The 16,357-nt window shown below is 37.6% G+C and overlaps 1 protein-coding gene across 1 annotated transcript; it reads left to right on the top strand.

The window, feature by feature from the left end:
- Positions 1-986: 986 nt before the first annotated feature.
- si:dkey-42i9.6 (uncharacterized protein LOC558619 homolog) lies at positions 987-16,204 on the top strand. Its single transcript, XM_036559251.1, is given in 6 exon segments — positions 987-1,124; positions 4,613-4,674; positions 4,676-4,758; positions 9,083-9,207; positions 12,338-12,559; positions 14,225-16,204. Coding segments are annotated over 6 exon segments (723 nt in total). The 5' UTR covers positions 987-1,063; the 3' UTR covers positions 14,395-16,204.
- Positions 16,205-16,357: the final 153 nt, after the last annotated feature.

Here is a 16,357-nt window from a genome sequence, read left to right as displayed (position 1 = left end):
TCACAATTCACATAAACATTTTCTGGCTGTTCTAAATTAAAAACAGGCGCCTGAAGCTTTTAAATGACATTCCGCATGTCTTATTTGAAGCTTGTTAAAGACATTAACATATATTTTAGTGTGTATCAGTTTTACAGTGATTCTTTTAGCAAAGTGGCCTGCCATAGAGCTGCCACCACTGTTTTCCATTTCTAACAACGGACTGGTTAGACAGTTAGTGATGTATCTACAACATAGTCTAAAGAGACATTTTTCCTCATAAAATTGGTCCCGTTGTAAATGAAAACATGACTGGTTGATTTCTCTATTGTTTCCTAATTAAGTAAGTAGTTCATCTGTTACTTTAGGCCTTCAGTTCAGTTCCTGAAGTCCCAACCAATGGGAGAGTTCGCTTGGCTGTGTCTACTTAAATACTACACAGAAAAGAAAATCCAGTGTAGTTAGGATACTGCTGTAAATTGTTTTCTATCTGGAGTTAATGGATAAGATAGGACTTGGACCTAAGAACTGTTGTTGTGATAGCTAACGCTACTGTCCTAAATTCAGTCCTAACTAAAATTGTTATGGTGATGTTTCTGATGCCACCCCCCCACCCCCCGCGCATGCTATAGAAATCATGACAATTCCCAATTTCAAGTGCGCGTATAGACTTTTAAAAGCATCGGTACTAGAATCGCCATATTAGCCTTTGCGTTACTAGGTAACAGATCGAAAACAAAGCCAGTGGTATCGTCCATCCCTACGTTCGGCACTTCCCCTTTTTTCCCTTCTTCGTCTTCTTCTTCCTCTTCCCACCCGTATTCCGACAACACCCGCCTCCTTTACTTAACGATTGCCTATTTAAACGACGGAGTGAAAATGGGTATCCAATCAGCGCAGCAGGCAGAGCCAATCGTAGCGCAGAGTGGGTGGGATTTGTCGGAATACGGGCGTAAAAACAATAAAACGCCAGAGTCCCTGTGACGGTTGGGCGTGGAATCCATTCTCATATTACATTAGCAGGCTCCGCGTTAGCTGGAGTTGCGGTAGACGCTGAAGGGAAGTCTTCGCCTCAAGTCCAGCCATGGCGACAGCTCTCCCCGTCCTTCTGCTTTTCAGTGGGATACTCTTTTCGGTTGCAGTTGGTGAGTACAAGAGGTTTTAAATATGTTTTATGTCGACGTATGTCCTAAATGTCCGAGCTGGATTTGTTCTTTCTCTCCGAGCGCTCGCGCAGTTCTAAAATAACGTTCGTCTGACAAAAAGCCCTGTTTATTGATAACGAACACACTGAACGTATTGCGTATTGCGTTGCTGTCAAAACTGACAGGATTTCTCGTTTGATTTTACGTTTTACCAGGTTTTTTATTCGTTATACGTTGAAGTTACATTTATAAGTGTTTGTTTTTGTGTTTGGAAGCTTGTAAACAAGTCGGTTTCTTTCCTCCAGACGTTAGCTAGCTGGGCGCCTGCTCTGCGGGCTCTCCAGGTTTCGTTTTCCTTCGTCCTCTTCCTTTCTCCCCAGGATGGTAACGTTAGCTAAAGCTTATACAGCTAGGCTGTAATTAAAAAGCTTTTTGGGGATGTGCCTCGGGAATAATAGAATTACAATCTATATTAGATCACGCTAATAATGACAAAATAATTAACGCCAGGCTGGTTCAAGTCAGAACAGTCAGTTCAGTCTGTACGGTAACACGTCAAATTCATACTCGCTTGAGCTTTCCGGTTTTCTGTTTAAATATTTTTAGTATTCAGAAGTGGATAACTTAAATCCATACTGCAGTCAAAGTATTCTTACTTCGATTAAATCACTTTTTTAGTGAAAGTCCTTTTGAGTAGAAATATGGAAGTAGAAGATAAACTGCTGGAAGGGAAACTCCACCCATTTTTCAAAATTTGTACAAAATTAAGTGGCTAAAATGTAAACAGAGTCATTGAGAGTGATTTGGTGTGAAATTCTCCGTTCTAGCAAAACTTTAAGTCAGAATTGTTAAATTGTGGTAGTGATAGGAACCAGACGTCCACCTCTAAAAGCTCCCTCACAGGAAGTTATTGCATGAAATAGGGTGAATATGCAGCCTGATGTCTGAGTCAAAGGGCCTCATTCGCCAACTGTTTTTAAGAAGAAATTTCTTCTTAAAACCCACTTAGGCAGTTTTCACAAAGATTCTGACATTTACCAGTGTTTTCCTATTTGGGATTTGTTCTTAGGTAAGAACAGAAGCTACACACACTCGAGCACAAAGATGCAAACAGTTCTGTGGTTTAAGAACACGTCATGAATCAGATGTAGACTAGATCAGATTAGGACCTTTCTCAAGAACAAACTTAAGAAAAAAAAACCTAGGAAGATATTGAGGAATGAATTCATTGTTTTTACTGAAGTTCTGAGGTAAGGATTTGTCCTGAAACATACATTTTTAAAACACATTCATGGCAGAAGGGTACATGTGGGGCGTTATGAGGCAAAACTGTTATTTTTCCAGATTTAACACTGTTTTACCAGGATCAACATCACATTTAAAAATTCAGAAGACGCGTGTAGGTTCACTGGTGGTTTTGGAAAGTAAATAGAACAGCTGTATCTGCGTTGTAGATATGGTGACCCCTAGTTCATGTCACCATGAACCATAAAGAATTGAGTCAGTAGGTTTCTCTACAATTAATCATTTCAAATCAAACCTGTCTGAATTACTTTGTTTACACTGAATGACTGAATTATACAGAAATTTTGAAAAATCAGTGGAATTCCACTTTAAGCACTAAATAATGTATAGAACTGCAGTGAAACGTCTTGGTACATGTTAATTAGATTTTTGCTTGCGCTTACTGGTGTTCTGTTTCTCCTTTCTTTAAATACTTCCAGTATTCATAAGTGGATCAGCGTCTGTCAGCTTAGAAAACAGGAGCCTCCAAAGTCAGATGTCTGAGTAATCACAAAGCAGTACAGATGCTGCCACCAGCGTAGCAGAATGAACTCAACTAAATGTTGATGAGCACAAAGTAGAGTACTTTCCTCTCCAACGTGCGTAAATAGAAGTAAAAATATCCTTTCAAAATACTCAAAGTAGTAATCCATCAAGTTTGTACCTAGATACATGTAACTAGTTACTTACCGCCCATCTCTGCTCATGTTTAACTTTTCTACTCGGTATGCAGTAACTCACAGTGAATCTGTTTTCACTGTGAGTTACACTGATAAAGTTCCTAAAGTGGTTCTTGGTTTTGACATGTGGTTCTAAGAAAATCCTCTAATTGGTATAGAACCGTTACAGTGTGGAAGTTCTTCAAACTTTGAAATTGTTCTTCATGGTCACACATGTCATTCACAGAGGGCACCTTTGTTTTCAAAAGTGGACTCATTAATTCACTGTTGGGTTTTTGAGCAGCCAGTTGTTCTTGTTCACACTTTTGGGAAGGTTTTCCTAATGAGTCTTGGTTCCTCTTGGTGGTTCTTCCTCATGCTATAAGGGAGATTTTCCTTTTGAGTTTTGGTTCCTTTCGATGGTTCTTCCTCATTCTCTTAGGGAGGTTCTCCTTTTGAGATCTTGGTTCCTCTTGGTGGTTATTCCTCATGCTCTGAAGGAGGTTCTCCTTTTGACTCTTGGTTCCTCTTGATGGTTTTTCCTCATGCTCTTAGAGAATTTTTCCTTTTGAGTTTTGGTTCCTCTTGATGGTTATTCTTGATGCTCTTAGGAAGGTTCTCCTTTTGAGTCTTCGTTCTTCATGCTCTTAGTGAGGTTCTCCTTTTGACTCTTGGTTCCTCTTGGTGGTTCTTCCTCATGCTCTTAGGAGGTTCTCCTTTCGACTCTTGGTTCCTCTTCGTGGTTCTTCCTCATGCTCCTAGGGAGGTTCTCCTTTCGACTCTTGGTTCCTCTTGGTGGTTCATCCTCATGGTCTTAGGGAGGTTCTCCTTTTGACTCTTGGTTCCTCTTGGTGGTTCTTCCTCATGCTCTTAGGTGGGTTCTCCTTCTGAGTCTTGGTTCCTCTATGTAACCAGTGTTCTATCCAAATGTCAAGAAAATTTATGGAAATAACTGCAATGTCTTAATTGTTCCATTATCTTTGTACAAGGGAATATTACTCTAAACTCTTGAGAAATTCCTGCATACAGAGAAATCTTTAATGCTGGGTAACTTTCCTTTGCTTGTAAAATAGATTTTCACATCATAAAAGTGCAAAGATGAAATGCACTGACAGCAAAATGGCTCAAGATCAGCTGTGGGCACCTTATCTGTATTATGTTTTTTTTCCTTTGATAAGATAAAGGTATGTTTTAATTCCTTCATCAGTCCACTGGTAACTGCCGCCTTCTGTCATGTTTCTTATCTACAGCAGGGCATAACAATCACCTGATTGGTCATATGACTTTATTCCGTTTACATATGTGTTATTAATTTGGAGTTTGTTTTCCATTGTAATTTATTTCTTTTTATCATCAAAAAAGATTTTCGTTTTTATTTGATACTTACTGTTTCCATCAGGTCAGTTTAATTCAGTCTATCAAAGTATGTGTAAAAGTATGTGAATGGAAACGCAGCTAGTGTTTTGTCTTCATACTCTTACTTTTTGTCAAAATTGTTACACAAGTAAAATTGAACTGAACTGCAAAAATTCTTTTCCTTTCTAGGTGACGACTGTGATAGCTACTACACCCTCAAGGGGGAATACAAAAAGTCCCAGGATTGCTCCCCTTTATCAGTTCTGTTGTGGTTCCTGCAATAACAGATACTGCTGTTCTGACTTCCGCAATAGGCTGAACGACGACTTCTGCTAGTAAGAAATTTCAGTCTCATTTTAACTAAAATATTAACCTTGTAAGTATTGCTTAGTGCCTGGCAATATTCAAACGATTCAATATGACAATATTTCTGCATATATCACAGATGATGTTTGCGTTCACATTAATATAGTTAATTAACTCCCGATCGCTGCCATCCTGTGCTAAAAGAATGTTTTAGAAACCTGATAAAGCTTGTTTTACCACATACTTAATAGTTAACGTATAATTAGGTCCTCGTAAAATGCACAAAATACAATTGGAAAAATTAAAATCAACTTGCTTGTCAACAATTCTCATATAATTTAGCCTTGTTTTCAAGCTATGAATTCAAAGTGTATAATCAACATAGCATATTAACTTTTTTTTTATTGCAAATGGGTTTTTATTAATTATTTATAAATGGATTTTTATTATTTTGTTTTTATTAATATTTTTTAGGAATTAAGTTCCATCTCAAATATTACTAAATTAACATCAAACCTTTGCCATGGTCAGATGTATATCTGCTTCCACATTAAGAGTTAATTTGGAAACTTAACATAAAATTTAATATTAGGTAAAATGAATAATTTATCTGTCTTTATGTGGCTTTGTTTTGCTTTCCACACCATCACATCTTATTTAGCCATAAAAATAATATACTGTTGCATTAAGTGAGATGATGAAGAGGAGTTGAGGAGATAAAGTTGGTAAATTTTGCTTCTGTAAAACATTGATAGTTTTGACAAGGTCCATTAAGCATAACAGAGAAAAATTTTTTGTATTCTTTTCTTTGTCAATAATCACAGAGAAATTGTGTAATTAACTTATGAAAACCATGAACTACATTAATGTTAGATGGTCTAAGCTGAGCCTGAAATATTCCATCCCATCACATTCCCTTCCATCACAAGCTCAATTTTATAGTGCTGTAATTCCCATTGTTATTTTGCACAACAATTGGTTAGGTGGGAAGATTGAGTTTGATTTCTTGACATGAAAAAAAGTTCAATTCAGCAAGTCCGTTTGCACCTGTCTCCTGAAATGACTCATCTGTCAGACACATCACTAATAAAATGGCAAAAACTCCAATGCATTATCACATTATACCATCATAGATGATATTATACCACACAGCACTAGAATTGTCTGCTTTATCATTGTGTTGGATAAAGTTATTATGCACATTATTTTTAAAGATGCTTTAAAGGATTGTTTTTCTAAAGTAAGTAACTTTTTGCGTGGGAGTCGAGAACATTATGAAGCATCAGTAAGCAAAACATTCATGAGACCCACCATTAGTTCTCTTTACTTAAACCCATAGATTGGAAGAGTAAAACGTCTTGTAAGCTTTTAAATCTTTTACTCAACACCTACTTTAATCTTCCTAGTCGTCTGTGTCGGCAAACGTATTTTAGCACACATTCTGTGGCCACTGTGTTCTCCACTTCACAGCTTTGCAGAATGCAGCCCCCGAGAATGACACTGTTTCCTTACAGCGTTTCCTGTAGACCTGTCACATAGGTGACCACTGTATCTCCTTTCTTTTCTTTATGCTGCGAATTGCTTTGAGCTGTTACTATTCTTAAAAATAAATATCACATCACAAAAACACACTTTTTTTTTTTTAAAGGGGGGGCCATGTTGCAGCAATGCCTATGGTTGCAATTTAGATTAGAGATGAACCATGGTTTTTCTCTAATTTACCCAAGAAGTAACTTCCCTTTAGAAACCACTGACTGCCTGGCACCCTGCCAATTTGGCTCCACCAGTTTTTTGAAAGCGTAGTGTTGTATTGTAGTAGCTCGAAGTAGAGACCTGTCAAATAATTTTCAAAAACATCACTAGCAATGCAAAAAAAACATTAACACAAACACAAAAAACATAACACGTAGCAGTTCAGGCACTGAAACACTGCTGTAAACAAAAATAACCCTGAAAAACAAAGACAACAGTCCATGCAAGTAAATGTAGCTGCGTTTGGCGTGGAAGGAGCACTTTGGATCTTTATGAGTGGAAAGCTTTTTGAGCTGTTTTAGCAAACCTCGGTGATGGCAATATAGAGGATGCCAATTAATTATTAATTATCTTTAAACTGAGTATTTTTTTAAATCGCAAATGTGAGCAGATTTGTTGTCCTGTACAGCCCTGTGTGCACTCTCCAGCTCAATTTTACCCTCCCTTGTTTTTGATTGGTTACCTTGTGAAAAGTGACACAAGACGGGTAGAGCTTAACCTCTTTAGTTAAATGGAAAAAAAACTATCTGTGGCAGAACAAGTGGAACCTCCAGATTCGGGATATGATGACATTTTGAGCAGCACTGTCTGTCGCAGCCTAAGTCTTCTTACAACAGGGCTGTGAGCAAGAGTTTTAATTGAGCTGCATGGATTAAACTGAATACTGTATCTTCATTTCTTTAATTTGGGTAAATGCGGTTTTAGAGGCTCATTTTGTATTGGGGCATGTCGGTTTGTTCAGTTTGTTAATTCACTAACTATTGTACTCTGAGAACAGAGATTGGTCACATGAATGAACACTGCAGAAATGTATAAAAAACTTATTTACTGTGTTAGAATGAGTTTAGCCCTGTTGGTTAGGGTACTTTCTGTTGTGTGGCTCATTGTAAGTTAGGGGCAGTTTGCTTACAGGACACTTTGGTCCTGGCTATAGTGCTGGCCATTGTTGATTAAAATTTGACATTACAGTATTTTCCAAATACATCAGCATAATATCACATTAATTTCCAAATTTATCAATGCTTATACATAAACATTTATAAAAAGTAGAAAGTGGGAGTACGTCTGTTTGAACTTGCAACAATAAAAACATTTGGTAAGTGTGGTAAGTCCTTATCATATACTGGTAAAAACAATTTGTAATCCAGCATTCTGGTTGACTGAAACATCACTACTGTTTATTGTTTATTATTGAGCCAAACTTGAAACATTTACACAATACTAATGCAAGAAAGCTACAATGGAAAACCGAGTAACAAAAAGGCACCATATGCCAAAATGATAAAAAGTACTATGCGTGATTGTAAAGGATGTGTTGCTTATTATTATCAGTTAACAAATGCCTTAAATACAAATTTTATACCCTTTGATCAGTTGGAAACGAATCACAGATAAATCTGTGATCTGATAAACAGAGTTTACAACAGGCCATTAAAAGGATATAATCAACCAGACAAGGTTTACAGGACACTTGTTCATCATAGGTTTCAGTAAATGAACGAGTGTTTTTGTTGAATTTGGCGTAAATGTTCTATAAAATAAGGTCAAACTTATTTAGGGATGCGTTGCGAGAAAATGATTTAAAAACTATTATTTTGCTGTTGTGGGAAATTGGCAGAGTTTCAGTGTAGACAGCTCTGGTCATGCTAAAATTAATGTGTGACATTTGGTGCCACTCCAAAGTTTCCACGTTGTAAGTGATAATGAAACCTAGTTATAGCAGTTCCTGAACATTGCAGTGACTGCTTTGATCCCCTGCCACACCGTAAGCCTGAATATCTGAAAGGCCAGCTTTAAATAAAATAGGTGAATGGGGCAGCACATATTAGTATTTATTGCTTTGCAAAATGCCAGAAAATGTACAAAAATGTGTGTTGTTTTTCTCATTTTTGATTGTGTGGTCACGGGTGGGGTGGGGGTGTAATGCACTAGTTCACTACACACAGTTATTGCACAGACCTCTTATTATTCTTTCTAGTTTTTAGTTGTGTACAGCAAGTAATTAGTTGAAAAAAATCAGACATATTTAGTGTAAACTAATTTTATGTTTTTTAGCTTGCCTTTTTGCATATTATTTTCTCAAAAAGTATTTATCTTGAATTAAGTGCTAAAGGAATATATTTAAGGCTGTAAGTTAAAAAGTAAAATTTGCAACTGTCAAAAATGCAAGTGCTGAAACTTAAACTTCGGGTCTAAACTCTTTCATGCAGCTCAGTTAAGGTAAAGAGAAAACTTAAGGCCAAAATTTACTTGAGCTGTTTTATGCAACCTCTAGTCTTTTGGACCATGGTTTCTTTATGTGAAATTTATGATTTTTTATGGTTATATTTAGGCTGTAATTTATATCAGATAGAGAGTTTGAACAACCTGAAGTATTAACAACCATGAAATCAAAGTAAAACACTCTCACTCTGTATGATGCACTGGCTTGCAAATCTGGTATACAGTTTAGTTTTTCTTTGGATGCTAGATAATCATTTAAAATATATTGCTTTATGAAGAAATGAATGCTGAGTCAAGGTGAACCATTGTCAGTGTATTGATAAAAAAGGCATGATCTCTAATCCTTGGTGTTTTTTTTTTGTTTGTTCTTTATTTCAGCAAGTCAGTCAACTCCATCGCCATTGGCTCTGTTATAGCAAGTGTGATCATCGTCATCGTCCTTTTCGTAGTGTGCTGTGTCTGCCCATGCTGCTGCTTGTACAAAATGTGCAGAAAACCCAGGCGTAAGTCTACACTTTGTGCATTTCAGTCAAGTAATTGATTGATAATTGATAAACAATTTTTATAAAAATCTTGAATCACTCTTCAGAGTGGCCAGATGATTCTTCCAACACACATAAAACAAATAAGCGTCCTTGCATCTGTTGGTTGTCTAGTCCAAAGTGCGTTAAAAGCTGGGGAGAAAAAACACAATCCTTAAAAAAGGCTCCCAGAGGCCCCCTGAGGACCTTTTCAAGAAATTGATGTATGAAATATGGGGATGCACCTACATGAAAATCCTTAAATTTAATAATTCAGTAATTATACGTTGCTGTGAAGGTCTGTTCTGTTACCTGCGTCTTACTTAAAATGGGTGGAGAACTGTGCTGGAGGGCTGTATAATTTGGTGATTTTTCTGCTCAAACATCCAATTTAAACTGTACTGGACTCTGGTTCTCAGTTTCCCACTCCTGACTTAAAACATGATGTGGTTGTGCATAAACATGTGAGCATCTGCTGACTAGAAAAATAAGATCATTCCAAGCAAAATCCTATTAATCTTAAATGTCAGAATTGCTTCAGTATTTTGATTTCAAACAGTTAATAATGATTTCAGTCCCTAATTTTTTACTTACACTGGTCAGTGTTCCCTCTTTATCAAGTCAGCATTTTTATGGCATGTTGATTGTCATAAAACATCTCTGCCGATTATAAAATTATGATCTAATGGCAGCGTCAATACTTCTGAACAAGTACTCAAATACTCGTTCTCAGTCACACATAAAAACAGTCATATTTAAAGCTTTTTTTTAGTCGATTGTCTAATGGAACGGATACGCTTCCATTTTAATCAGTGTTTTATTCACACCAGCTGCACTATTGCACTAACACTGGATTAGACGTGTAGTGGTACTCTGATAAGGATTACTGTACTTACATATTTGAGATGATTCCTCAGACCTGTCAGGCCTCCAATGGAATACAAGCCTCTTATCGCAAATTCTGCACTGAGAATTTCTCTTATCGTCCGATAATTGAAAGCGATTTCTTTCTGAGGCATCTCAGTTCTGTTAGCTTCAGTGCTTGCAGCTTGTCGTTCTACTAGGCAAGATGATGTGGATGCCTGTCCTTTATAAAGTATTCAGCAACTAACTAGAGTTTATTTAACAATTTCCATATATTACCTGTTCTATCCAAAGCCTTTTCTGAGATTTATTTAAGGCTACATTTTTTTCGTGATGTGAAAGAGGATGCAGCTTTCAAATGCTAAACAAAGGAACAATTAGCAACTTAACAAACACTTCAGTATTTCGATTATTATCTAGATATTGTTAAATGGTGTGTACTGTAGTCTTTAGGAGTTGCTAGTATTATCGGATAATATTAGATAAATATTAAAATCCTATTTTTAGTTATAGTACCACTTTTAATTTTGCTGTACGATATTGCTGTCAGAAAGTCAATTATGTGTATTAGCCTTCTCCCAAAATTATCTTGGCCTAGGCCTACATTTCTTGTTCTGGGCTGCCTGGAAGTTTGCCTAAATTCGAGAAAGTGAAGGAACATACTGTGGGATTCCCCACCCAGCCTGACTCACACTTTCCAAGACAACCTCACAAGGAGTTGAGGCATAGCAGTCATGCAGGAAGTGGTCACATATTTGTTCATAAAAAACTCATGCTGGGGGTTATTGGCACACTCTGAGGTGAACGTGGAGGCGTATCATAAGAAAAGTCACGAGACAATGGGTGACTGCTTATAACTTTTGGCTCTCTCACTTTTTGGGGAGTCTGTTTTGTATGCTCAAGTTGTTTCTGCGGCTTTTGCTTTCAGCCTTATTTCATTGCCCCAAAGTAAAAGGGCCTAGATCTTTTTTTTGGTAAATTTTATTTCTTCCTCTGAAGTCCAAAAACAAAAACAGTTGTCATTCATTTTTATATGACCTTTCTTCAGTCTCTCTTTATCCAATATCATAAAACAGGCTGTTTTTGTCACTGTATCTTTAAGACTAATATATGGCTGAGCTAAACTGTTGTAGGCTGAATAGGTGGATATATGTAAATGTGACATCATGAAAACAAGTAATTTAAATGGGCTGTTTTTGCAGCTTGCTTACATGCCTCATTAAATTCCTTTATTTAAAAAAAGAATGCAAGGAAATTTTTCCATAGTGTGTGCCCTTTAAGAGATTATGACTCTTATCTCTGAGGATAGAACTCAGTTTAAAAGATTTCAAGAATTCACCACAAACAAAAAAAAAGTTATCAGTTAATAAGATGTAAGCCTAATTAGCTAGAGTAGGAGCTCAACCTTCTGGCACAAAAGCATTGTGTATTTACAAGTATCCACACCTAAACTTTTGTTATCATTTCATGGTGAGATATTTGCTAGTTGTGGAGCTGCATACCTTTTCAGGGTTCGACCAAGTCAGTGTTTTGTCTTGGTTGGTTGCATTTTTGACCTTACCCAAAGCATATTCCACATTTTTAGAGGTTTGGCACTGCTGGACATTTTAATGTGTGCTTACGAAGCTACACTTTGTCCAAAAGTATTCAGACATTACATCAGCTATTTTAAGGTGCACCAGTTATATAATCTCCATAGTAAAGCATTGGCCAATAGAATGGGATGCTCTGAAGCAGCCACACATGAGCCTAAGGCCACCAAGCATGGCCAGAGGGGTATAAAGCCCCCCAGAATTGGGCTGTGAAATCAATCCAGTTCCTTTGGGGTGAGTTGGAGTGATCCAGAACTGATCATCTAACTTCAGTACCTGACCTTACTAATGCTCTATTGGCTGAATGCAATCAGTTCCCCACAACAATGGCCCAGCATCTAGTGTAAATCCTTTCCAGAAGAGTAGAGGCTGTTACTGCAGCAAACTCCCTATTAATCAGAAGAAACTTGCCTTGTAGTAGCTCACAATAATACATTCAGTTTTAGATTGCGCTCCTATTTATTTAGCACAAGAAGACAGAACGCAAAGAATGTGTTCCCTCCCACCTCACAGTGTACTTAGCAGTTAAGATGACATGGAACCTGTTTCAACAGCCCTTCAACCTCATACCAGTAGAGAGCAGCTAACAGAACACTCAAAACACTGTCCTAATTCACCCTCGGCATTGTGTTTTATCTTCTTAATTGTTCACACAGCGGTGATGACGACAACCACTCACACTACAGTGGTAAGCACGCAATATCCTCAGCAGCAGCCTTTAAACCCTGGGGCTCAGTATCCAGCATACCAGCAAGTTCCAGCACAGCCGGGCTATAGTGCTCAGCCAGGGTACGGAGGACAGCCCATGCCCATGCCCGCAGCACCATATCAGGGGCAGCCGTATGCACCAGGACCCCCTCCTCCATACCATGAGAGTGGTAAGGAACATATCTATTAAGAACCTTTTCACCTTATGGCTACATGTAATCATCCTTGATGTTTGCCTTTTGTTTTTAGCAGTGTGTAAACTGCATATATAAATCCTCATGTATTTGCCTCCAACTGTATTGAGCTGTTAAGATTGTTTATGTGGCTGTCCCATACTGACCATTTTTATAAAGAGTAGTATGTCGTACAGGGTTAGAAACTACATAAGCCAGTGTATTTGAGATGACTCAACACAGTTTGAGGCAAGTGTATGATAAATGCAGTCTAGCACAAAGCTAATTGGTGGAGTATGTTTCACTTGTTAGGTACGTTAGCCTTGTAGTGCTGGTGAAACACTGAAGAAGCAAATTTTAGCCAAACCTGTTTTAGTTGATCAACTACTATTTGGTGTAAAATGTAACCTTTCTGAACTGCCGCTTTAATGCCAGAGTAATCTTGAACAGTTTTGATAACACACATACATATATTGAAACCTAAAAAACTGAGGGAAAACATGAGCTGTTGAGTATTTGTTATGATATGATTGTTTACAGAAGGGGGATGTAGATTAATTCTGTGATTCCGTTACCTGCGAGATAATAGGGTTTTCACCACAGTTAGTCAATGAATGTAAACTGTAATCAGATTTTGCTGTTCAAGTCATTGATCTAGCCATTTCACAGGCTCTAATTCTTTACAAATAATTGACCATTCTGCTGTGACTTAGAGGTGAATTGTATGATTAAGACCTTCCTTTGTTACCCTGTGGGAAGCTATGGTGATGCGTAGTTTTTTGTGTATGGTGGTTACCACTATTTTGAGAGTACCACAACCCTATATAGTGTAATACTGCTGTTTTATTGGTGCTAGAAATATTCATGATTCTGCCCTGTTTCTTGGTCACTATTCAAATGTAAACAAATCTGAGACACTGACCAAGTCCAAGTTACAAATTACTTTTTTATGCATTATCTCTTCCATTGAAGTTCTGGTTCAGATGACTTTTGGGTGGATTTGATCTCATAGAGCCTTTTGTACAAACATACAGAGTCCATGCAGCTCCAGTTCACAAAGCACATACTGCACCAAAGATTAGGAAATTCTAAAATTCATGTTTTAAAATGTCAAAGATTCTACATTTCAGTTAAATTGTTATGCTAATATTGTAGTTTGTCATGACAAAGCTTTTATATTATATAATAAAGGAATGCAATAGGAATAGAAGCATTTCTATAGTGGTCTCAACCGTATGTCATAAACTCTGCAGACATTAATAAATTTATAATAAGGTGCATATACACTTAACCCAGAAGGATAAGTGGCTTAGAAAATGTGTGTTTACATATATACTTATTTTATTTATTTCCTTTTTTTATTTGTGCTTTGCAAAATGTGTTCTGTTGCTGCTCAGTTCATTTGTGGACATCCCCAGTTATTAACTGCTTCTTGGGGATGAACAAGTTTTTTCAGATGAGTTTTATTAGTTTCATTATGACCATCAAAGCGCACCATAGTGTACACAGTACAACCAGGACAGGGCTTGTTAATTTGCTGATTCGCTGAATCGGGTGTACTGCGAGCGGAACAGCAGCACTTCAGGACCAGACTTGAAAAAGGCTGCTGTAAATAATGTCATTTATAGCCTAACTGTTGTATTTCCTTTTTTGTGGGCCCAGGATATCCTGCTCCATATAGCCAGGCTGCGTATGATGGTTGCCAGCCTCCATATCCTCTCCAACCACCAACCCAGCCAGGCTACGCTCACCCAACCCCACCAACAGACTACAGTGCGACTCAGCCACCATACAATCCTGCCTTTGTTGAACCACCAAAGACCGGATACTAAACCACAACCGTCTTGATGCCAGCCTCTGCTGGATCACAAACGCCTACATACTTCCACTTTGGGTTTGCTTAAAGAATTCCTATATGTTCTATATTTACTGGGGACACAGCCTTGAGTACACATCGGGGTGGATTTTCTTTTTTTTTTTTTTACCCCCCGGCCACTTGCACTTCTTCTTGTGGTCCAGTGCTATTTAAGACACGCTCCATAGTAGTCTGTCCAAGACTCCAAGCCATACTCAGATTTTTGCTTTTTTTTTGTTGGAGTAAAAAGGGAATATGTGTCGACCGGCCTTTTTTTTGTTTTGTTATTATCTGTGTATTTGAGTTGTTTTAACCATAAATCGGCTTCCCCCAGTGGAATCATGTGGATACCACATTCGGAAGTGTGAGTATGGCCTCCTAAAGTTTAAATATTTTTATTTTTTTGGCTGGGCCACATTGCTCAGCAGTCTTGGTTTTGTTCCAGAGTAAATCAAGACACTGAGCTTCTGTGGAGTGGCACTGAGTCCTAGAGTTGGGAGCTGAATTTTTAGACCTGTCTTGTGCTACAGGTCTTTGACATTAGCTACATTTGGAATTGCTCATTATTACATAAACAGTGCACTATATAGTGTCAGCAGTTATGCAATGTTATTTGAGTTCTCAGTGATGACTCTTGCTGTCATTATGTGGTCAATCTCCAGTCAGTTCACTTTAAAACAAATGTTATGTTGCAAATAGAGAAGGACTTAAGTGAACCATTCTGGTCAATTGGTGACCTCCTCCAAGCGTGTTGAGCCACCTAGTGATCTTGTGTGGCTGCTGTTCTGAAATTCCACCCTGCTGTCATATAATACAGTTGTTTATGGGCAGGTATGTGCATGCCTATTTTATACTTCAGCTTGCTTGGCTAATAAGTTGTCGCTGTTATGTCTATGGGTGTGTTCAGGTTTTCATTGAGGTTTAAGTGTTGATCTAGGCTTCTGTTTAGGTTTAGGCAAACATTTTTGGGTTCTTAGATGTATTTTTTCCATTTATTTATACACATGTAGCTATAAATCCTAGACCTACTGAATTTCTACATGAAGTAGTAGCAACAGCTTCAAGTGCACTTTTGAGCTCACATGATGAGGGATCTAGCTGCAACTCAGATTAGCAAAACTGGCAAACAACATTAAGGGTTTACAAAACAAACTTGGAAAGCTGTCTTTTTGTGGAGTGATCAGAACCTGCTGATTAGGCTCGATTTGCGCTAATCCTCCTTAGCAGGGTATGTTTTTGTTCTTGAAAAAGATTTTTGCGTTAATGTGGTTGAGTAGGTGGTTAACAGGTGATCACTGTCAAAGTTCCAATGCACAAACCAATGATGTGTTGATTTCTTTAGCTGTTAGTCATTTTTTTTAGTGTGACTCAAACTGCATTTTGACATTCATTGACTGTTGTGATACTGGATCGTGTAAAATGGGAGAATATTATTGTTCATCAGTGCTGCATTACATCATTGTTAAACCAAAGCTTTATGTTTATACCCCTAAAAGAGACTGTAAGAAATGATAGGTTTCTTTTTGTTTGTCACAAGCTACTCTAAATAGTGAAGTTAGTGCATATAAATGTGTGCTTCTTTCAAAGCTCTGTTATGCCTTATTCAGGTTGTGGACACATCTGTGAATGTTTTTTTTCTGACCTCTCAGTATTTGTTTGTGTTAATTGGAAAAGACAAACATCAAGAATATGCCTTATTTCTCACATTATGCAGTCATGGTCTGGGTGATTAAAAGTCAACCAGCCATTATATCCAATGTCAAATAAAAGGGGATGCCAACAACTTTCTCATTTCTACGTTGTCTTTCCTTTGTGTGATGGAATTGTCGTTTAAGTTTGAAAGTCGCAGACTCTGGTGGGTGACAGAGTCGAGTGATCTGTTTGCTTTTCCATTAGCTTGACTGTGATCAGCCCTGTTCAGGGCCCATGATAAAGGGGGG

This window comes from Colossoma macropomum, unplaced genomic scaffold (genome assembly GCF_904425465.1).
Source record: "Colossoma macropomum unplaced genomic scaffold, Colossoma_macropomum, whole genome shotgun sequence".
In the NCBI taxonomy this organism is placed as follows: domain Eukaryota; kingdom Metazoa; phylum Chordata; class Actinopteri; order Characiformes; family Serrasalmidae; genus Colossoma; species Colossoma macropomum.
This window is presented reverse-complemented; position numbering and strand designations above follow the sequence as displayed.